General features: G+C 33.6%; 1 protein-coding gene across 1 annotated transcript; it reads right to left on the bottom strand.

The window, feature by feature from the left end:
- On the bottom strand, nucleotides 4,355-7,040 carry LOC18598406 (aluminum-activated malate transporter 8). Its single transcript, XM_007027918.2, has 6 exons — nucleotides 6,651-7,040; nucleotides 6,403-6,543; nucleotides 5,986-6,258; nucleotides 5,603-5,727; nucleotides 5,304-5,447; nucleotides 4,355-5,024 (listed from the first exon to the last, which is right to left on the bottom strand). The coding sequence occupies exons 1-6, from the start codon at nucleotides 6,934-6,936 to the stop codon at nucleotides 4,518-4,520; spliced, it is 1,476 nt and encodes a 491-aa protein (XP_007027980.2). The 5' UTR covers nucleotides 6,937-7,040; the 3' UTR covers nucleotides 4,355-4,517.

Here is an 8,625-nt window from a genome sequence, read left to right on the forward strand (position 1 = left end):
AAAATTACGATTTTGCCCCTACACTCCAGAAATCACCAGAATTAAACTTTTTCACTTCCTATCATTAAATTATACTCCAAATAGTTAATCTTGATCAAAAATTTCACTCCATTATCAAATTATTATCTTAGGTGGCAAAATGAGGATTTTACCCCTAAACATTAAAATTTTCAATTTTACCCTTAATGAACCCTCGAACTCCGAACAATTATTTTTAGTCATTCCTTGACTATAAAATATTAAATTTCATCTTACGATTCCTATTTGAACTAGTTCAAGGTTAAATCAACTCAAGTGTACCGTTAGGTACGATACCGTGTTTCGTCTATTCTTAGGTGCTTTCCTAGCATAATAACATGCTACTCAATGCATGTATGTCATGACATGTGTTTATAGGGTCGGGTTTTACATCTAAACTCTTGCTATTGTGAGTAATCAGACTTTTATCTTAACTATCTAAAGTAGTTTATACTCGTTTTTATGTTTTAAAGAAAAATGAATTTAAATTGCAAACTATTATGTTTTATAATTGAAGTGTTGATTAAACGAAATGAGATTTATAACTTGTTTTGAAATTGAATACTGGTTTTGGAAATTGAGTAAGTGGAGACTGTATACTTGTGTTATATATATGTTTTGACACATGGTTTGAATTGATGGCTTATGACAATGTGATGGCAAGCATGGCTGGATTTGTGTTGTGTGGAATATATGAAATGTTTTGCTTTGCCTTAACAGGCTGGTAATATTATATTAGCCATGTCATGCTGTCAAAAATTTTATTGAATTGGTGGGTTATTTGATTAGTTTACTGCAGTGGGCGAGTTTCCGTGGACCAGCCTATGGGAGGGGCACGGTAAATCTCGTTATATTTTACCTTGGTACGAGAAGTGCGGAGGGTATCTCCTAAGGTAACGTTAGAGTTCACTTCATGCCGAACCACCACGTGAAGGTGAAACTCAGCCAATGCCAAGGAAAAGTTGTGCTTTTAAATGTAAAAAAATGAGTTTTATACTCATATGTTATTTTAACAGCCTTGGCGGACTCGGTTGGATGCCTCGACGCAAGGTGTCACCGAGTGTAAGTTTTTGGCACAAGCCAAGTTTTTACGAGAATCATAAGCCTTGTTGATTTTGATGAAATAAAATTGATTTATATGAAATGAAATGAGATTTGATGTTATGAATCATATTATGATGAGATATTTTAAATTGTCTCCATTTACTCGGCTTTAGATGTTTTAGATGAAATTTGCTTACTCAGTGGGTTTATAAAAACTCACCCCTCATTTTCACCCATTTCAGGCTCAGGATAGCTTGTAAATAGCTGATTTCGTCGAGGATCTACTTTTGAATTTACATCCTTAGAAATCGAAGGTCTACCTTCTTGTACATATTTATTTATTTTGGGGGCCCACATGTCATTGTAGAATATTTTGTATACCTGGCTGTGTGTGCCATTGTATGTATGAATTTATTTTGCTTTTACGCTACAAAAATTATTTACATAGAGTTCTATAAATATTGTTTTATAAAAAAATGAAATATTTTATTTAATATTTTTATTTAATTTGCATAGCTATAATTTCACTTTAAATTGATGAATTAGACAATGAAACTTACGAGGTTTCGGTTGACATTCCGGGTAATGAATGTCTATCGAGACATCGCGGCGAATGTCACGGTTCGTAACAAAGATGAACTTGAAAATGAAGACAAAGAAACTTTTAGCGATGATAGTGATAATAATGAAGAACATGAGTTTGCTTATTCTAAAAGTGATTGATGATGGTAGATATATATGATATTGATTTTATATTTTTTGTTACACTGTTGTTTAACTTTAATTTTATAATATTGAAAGATCTTGACATGTTAAAAAATTATTGTAGTTTATATTTATAAATGTTGAAATGAATACTTTATAATGGCATCTTTTATTGTGCAAATGATTAGGATAGGGGGCCTGGTGTAGGATTACAAACTCTTATAGATCCATCTGACAGATTGCGTATAACTCCTATTAAGGAGAGGTATGTTATCTTGTATTATAATGAAATTATTATATTTGTTATATATTTTAATATGTAAAAATTTTCTTTTATCTTCTACAAGTACTTTTTTCGAGGGAGGGGTCACAGCTACAATAATAAGGATCATAAAAAATCACTTCCATGGTCCATGGTCAACATGGAGGAAAGTCCCTAATGATATAAAGGAGTTAATATTTCAAAAATTTCAGGTATTATGTTAGTTATTCAATTAAATTATAACTTTTTTGTTTTCAATTAATTTGTATCAATTCTTTTAGTTACTATATTATTTTGATGTAGGAAAAATGTGTTTGGTCTGCAAATCAAGATGTTTTGGTTCGACTAATATAGGATAAAATTTATTCTTATCGATTAAGAGAAATGCTTTCAAAACAAAAGAATAAAGTAATGACAGAAGCCAAAACAAACAACATTAGGGATTGCAAAGGCATGTCAAGGGAATGGATCACAAATGAAATCTAGGATGCCCTTATCGATATGGTATAGGGTATAGAAGAATGGCAAAACAAATCGAGAAAAGCAAGGCAAAATCATTTAATTCCAAAAGAAGGAAGCATTCCAAAGCACACTGGTAGTTCAGTTCCATTTGTTGTTCATGCAAAAAGGATGGTAAGAAGTAATCTTACTTCACATTTATATGTATGGTTTTCTTTCAAACTAAATTTAAATTGTATGTTTAATAGTTTGACTTTGGTTTTTCCTTACATGTTATTTATATATATCGATTATGATTAAGTATATATAGTTGTAAATAAATGCAGGCAATTGAGATGAAACGAGATGTTAGCTTTTTGGAAGTGTTCAACTGCACTCATAAGCGTTTAGGGGGTCATGGTGATTTTATAGATAATAAGTCTAAGTCTACGAGTGTATGTACAAAATTGATTAATTTTTACTTCAAAGTTGATGATATAATTGAATACTAATCTTATTTAATTTTTTATATAGGAAATGTATAATTTTGTATTATCACAAAAGTATTGTGAGGATTCATCTTCTCAGCTAGAATTCGATCCGCATGCTTGAACTGAAGCAATTAGAGGGATGGAGACTACACACACTCACGTGTATGGGTTTGGTACTCAAGTGCCTGTTACAACTTTATTTAGTGGAACACACAGCAATGTAGCAACGTCTGAGTCTGCGTGTGGCCCTATCAACTCAAACGCTACCAGTTTCGCAATTGCATTAGAAGAAAAAGTGAAAAATCTTTCAGAAAACTTGGGTAAGATACGTGAGGAAATACTTTGGGGAATACGTGAAGAAATTAAGAATGCAATGGCAGAAAGCATGAGTGAATTTATGGCACATATGGAAACCATGATCATGACTAATGCGTTTTCAAAACAAGGAAATGCGGGACCTTCAAGCTCAAATCTTGACAAGTAAGAACACAACATTTCATGATATGATGTCTCTTTTTCACTGCTACACTCGGATACTTTTAGTTTAGGTGTTTAATAACACATTTAGCTTTATATTCATATGCGTTTAACATTTTTAGATATTGTGTGTTTATGATAATTTTTAATTGTATGAACTTGATTTTGAATCTCGGTTTTTAATGTGTGTTTTTTTTATATATTTTGAAAGTCAATTATGGATGTCAATTGATAATTTATTATCGAAATTTTAAATGGTAATTTTTGTTGGAAAAGCATTACTAATAGGATATGCAATTGAAAATTAGTAAAAGCATTTCCGTTAGAAATACATCAGCAACGGAAAATTTCGTTGAAAATTTCCAACGGAATTCAGTTAGAAATGCGTTTTCAACAAAAACGTCCATTGAAAATTTCCAACGGAATTCTCCATTGAGAATGCTTTTCCAACAGAATTTTTCGTCGGAAATTCATTTCCTACGGAATTATTTCCAATGGAATTTTCCGTTCGAAATTATTTTCCAACGCAAATTTCGTTGGTAATTTCCAATGGAATCACTATGAGATAGCCAACAGATTATGCATTTTTGCCTAATGAAATTTTTCAACGAAATTTTTCGTTGGAAATTCATCGAAAAAATGTATTTTCAACGGAATTTTAACTTTTTCCAACGAAAAATTCCGTTGGAAAAAGCTTTTTTTTGGTAGTGAAAATAACAATAAAAAAAAGTATACAATGACAAAATCATGTGTTTAAGTCCAACATTCCCTTTGGTTCTTATGCATATAAAATACAAGGTAAATTAGTAGACAAACTCATATTTGCTTTAACTTCTAGTAAGTTGGACTGTTTGATGTTTGACTTTGCATAACATTACAAAAGTTTAAGAAACAAAAAGCAGCCACATAGCTCAATAGAGACAACAAGAGAAAGGGCTACATATTAAAAGGAGATTGACTACAAAACAGGGAAGGATTTGTTAATAATTGCTTCCCTCTTCAAGTGCCCCATATTAAATATGAGGCATAGATAATTAGCAACGAGAGAGAGAGAGAGCTAGTCACATGTTAGCTACAAATATTTACACTTCCATAAATCTTTGGCCAGGCTTTGGTACCTGATGGCCAGGTTTCTCATTCTCTGGCGAATCAGTGGATATTTCATGTATTGCGATAACAACATTATCGTTGCTATCAGCATCCAAAACGGGTTGGATGATTCCCCTGTGAAGCAGCTGCTGTGGTTTCTCTGGTGAAACAGTCGGTTCCACTTTCTTGAAACGAGCTAGTTGGGAAAGTTCATTGGCTGCTTCTGAAATTTTCTCTACGGATTTGACAATCTCGACCAGAATTGAAGCGACTGTGGCAGCTGGTACTATTGCTAGGAAGTCTTCATCTTCTAAGGAGGCTGCTTTGAGAGCAAATTTGAGGTCTTTCATGGCAGCTTTGGAGTTCTCCACATGGGGATTCGTGGAGGATGGATCTGTCATTGTTTTCATTGCTGTGGCTAATGCTTTTAGTGCCTTACCACATTCTGCACTCATTCTTTTACATGATCCTTCAATTTTACTTTTGAATTCTTGTGATGCCTGCAACAACAACCACGGTCAAGTGAGTAATAATCGTTTAATCTATTACGTATTAACTTATGCATATGAAATACATAACAGATTTTCGTGTAATACTTAAACTTTTCGACCAAATGATTGATTACTTCCTATTAATGGGGTCTTTTCGTTGGTATATTAACGAAGCTAAGGCATTTTCCTTTTAGATTGAATCCTAACTTCAGTTATAATTAAGTTATATGCTTGTCCAGATTTGCATCTGAACAGTGGCTGCTTAAAGATTGTACAGCGAGGTAGTACTTGGATATCAGAGTCAATGCAGCCGTTGATAGCTTCAATCTGATAGGCACATTGTCGAGCAAGAGCTCCAATCTTCAAGTAGTGTTTCCATGGGTGACGGAGTCGGAAGCGGCCATGTCCAGGTTCCCATCTAGCAAAATTTGCCTGTTAATTTATTTGCAAACATGGCATTAGATCAACAACCATGATAACATAACTTTTTATTATGTATATTTAATATATAAATATATATATACCAAGTACAAATGTTAGTGGCATGCATGCAAAGGCAAAGTTTAGTGGAGAGAAGCTAAACTCACCAAAGATTCTTCGCTGTTCTTTGAGTTGAGAATACTTTTATATCCCTGATGAAATGACTTGCCATCCTTTGAAACCACACCACTCCCATCATCTTCATGGGATTGAAAATATGCACCTCCAAATCCTACAATATATAAAAAATATGAATATGACATGAATTCTTTCTTAATACAAAAAATTTCATGAATTTAATAATTCTTGAATGTTTTAATTATTTTTTATTTAAATTTCACATTAGCTGAAGAATTTAAATTAAACCTAGTGAATAACTTTATATGAGTTTCAAAATTTAAATTAAGTCAAATAATTAATTTTTGAAGTGTCTCATATGTCAACTTGGGTAAAGTAAACTAGGTTGATTCTGCTACAAGCACTAGTGTACCTTCTAGGTAACTAGCTAGCTTTTCCAGGTTGGAAGCGACTGCCCTGTGAAGATCTTCACCAGCCCATACTGGACAAACAAAAATGGATATAAGCATGCAGGTTGCTCCTCCCATTATAATTGTTGATAGTCTTTGATGGGCTAGCACCACCAGTTCATCAACTCGGTACCCCGAAACAGCTACCAAACTGAAGGTCAGTATAAATATCAGGACTCCATAATCATATCTTGCCTTGATCCTTGGAAAGAATCTTGAGAATGTAGCTGCTGTAGCTGCAAAAATAAACAAAGCAACAGTCAACTCACATGATTATGAGTTGAGTACCTGTTCTATTTGGATGCAGAGGATAAGGAAGAGGAAGATATATAAGAGATTTTGTAAAGGTAAACATGTAAGAATTATTTGTTTAGGTATACCTAGCAGGAAAACAAGGATTCCTAGGACAATGGGTTCTCCTTGCTTTCCAAAGAGACCTGCAAAATAGTCTGCTCCAATTCCAAGAGCACCAGCGGAAAATGTTGCAAATCCTCTATTTAAACTCTTGCTTAGAGTTCCACCTGAATAGGTAAAGATATGAGTTCACTATTTTAATACTTTACTATAAAATTTGCGAACTTTTGCGACTTCTGAATAACTTAATAGCCGACCCTCAAATTTAACTTACCTACTGTGAATTCAAATACAACCACAACTGTTAGCACTGCCCACATTCCTGACACCCCAAAACCATCATAGAGAGGTCTAGCGTAGTATAATAACGACACCAATGTGAGAGCAAGGCCCACTTTCAGGGAGTGAATGAGCCTTCTTGGGTCATCTTGCTCAAGCTTCATGATGCTCTTAGCAATTGATATAACCTTGGCCTTCAACATATCAGGCAAGGCCTTAGCGCTGCCGCAAGCAATCCCACAAAACCTGGCTTTCTCTTGAGCTGTTGACTCAATATCCATGGGTAGAGGCAGGGGAGGAAAGGCCACCAAGTGAAAGAGCCTAAGGCAAAAACCTTTCGAGATGGTTTTTCTTTTCTTCAAGGTAACCAAAAAGAGAGAAATGGGTCTAGGGAAGGGAATGAGTGTGAAGGCTGTCCCTGGCTGGCCCCATATTTATAGGTAGAAAAGTTTGGTGTCGAGAACATTTTATTGGGAGATGAGAACAAAGATTTTCTTTGGGGAGTATATACTTTATAGTGCTGACTAGACCTAACATATTGTTTATTACTGCAAACAGCTGCCCACTCTTCATTACAAGCACAGAGTTTAGCCCACTCTCAGAGCACAAGGGAACAAAGGAGTTTTAGTGGGTTAGCCCACTAAGAATCAGAAGTCAGAACCAAAGGTTTTGAATCCTTTACTTTTAAGAAGTATCTGCTGTACTTTCCACAAGAATTAACTTTGTCAAGTTGGCAGCGGCATCAAAACTGCTACCCCTTTTGGACCTCTCTCTAGATATCTCTTTCACTTACATTTCTGGAAAGCCAATTCCCTCAACCCAGCTGGGTAACAAGACTTCATCAGCTGACTCAATATACCGCATTTATATCTCCGTTAAGATTTGATTTAGAATTATCCAATCCCAAATTTATTAGGATTCTTTTAAAAAATGCTCCTCATACATAAGATGTTTTTGAAAATAGATTTCTCTATAATTTTAATTATTTTTAGTCAAAAAAAATTAATATTAGATAAAATTACCTTTAATGAAACCAACCCATATGTTTATATTCGCGTCTCAACCAACTCATATCTTTGGAGTTTTCCTCCTCATACCATTCATCTCTGGAGTATTCCTTATCAGAAAAAAAAACATTTAAGCATTTTAGAGTAGTTTTTGATATATGAAGAAAAACCTTTGAGTGTTTTAAGCATTTTTAAGTATTTTGGAGTGATTTTTTATACATGAAGAAAATCTTTAAGCATTTTGAGCATTATTTGTCAAGTAAGTATATTCGTTAATTATGTTGTTAAATGAAATATGGTGTATCGTTTGAAGTTATTGTTTTTGTTAAATAAAATTCAGTAGTTTTGGTGGTTTTTAAGCATTGTATAATCGGTTTTTGGGTATTGTGTGACTAGTTTTTAGGCATTACGTTACTAATTTTTAGACATTGCGTGATTAATTTTTGAACATTACGTGATTAATTTTTGGACATTGCGTGATTAGTTTTTAGATATTACGAAACTGGTTGATATGGCGTTACATGACTAGTTGATAGATATTGCATGATTGGTTAGTAAGGCATTGCGTGACTAGTTAGTAAGGCATTGTGTGACTTAGGCGTTGTTTCAAAATCAATCATACAATGTCTAAAAACCAATCACGCAATGCCTAAAACCAGTCACACAATACCTAAAAACCAATCACGCAATGATTAAGTCACGTAATGTCTAAAAATCAATCTGGCAATACTTAAATACTAGTGACACAATGCCTAAAAACCAGTAATGTAATATCTAATAACTAATTGATTTGCCTGCTCACCGCTAAGTTTAAATTGTCAAAGTCATACAGTATTCTAATATACAGATATGTTTAATCAATTTTAACTCCTCATTTTTTGGTTCTATGAATAAACCAAAAAATTCAATAACCTAAAACACATATTTTTTTGTTTTTGCTAAGCCAAGAAATTGTGCATTTCA

The sequence above is a fragment of the Theobroma cacao genome, chromosome 5 (genome assembly GCF_000208745.1).
Source record: "Theobroma cacao cultivar B97-61/B2 chromosome 5, Criollo_cocoa_genome_V2, whole genome shotgun sequence".
NCBI lineage: Eukaryota > Viridiplantae > Streptophyta > Magnoliopsida > Malvales > Malvaceae > Theobroma > Theobroma cacao.

Excerpts from the sequence above, each read along its gene's own strand:
- LOC18598406 (XM_007027918.2), bottom strand. The coding sequence starts at position 6,936 with ATGGATATTGAGTCAACAGCTCAAGAGAAAGCCAGGTTTTGTGGGATT. Across the intron at positions 6,259-6,402 it reads AATCCTTGTTTTCCTGCTAG|CTACAGCAGCTACATTCTCA; the intron begins GTATACCTAAAC and ends TTATTTTTGCAG. Across the intron at positions 5,448-5,602 it reads AGAACAGCGAAGAATCTTTG|GCAAATTTTGCTAGATGGGA; the intron begins GTGAGTTTAGCT and ends ATAAATTAACAG.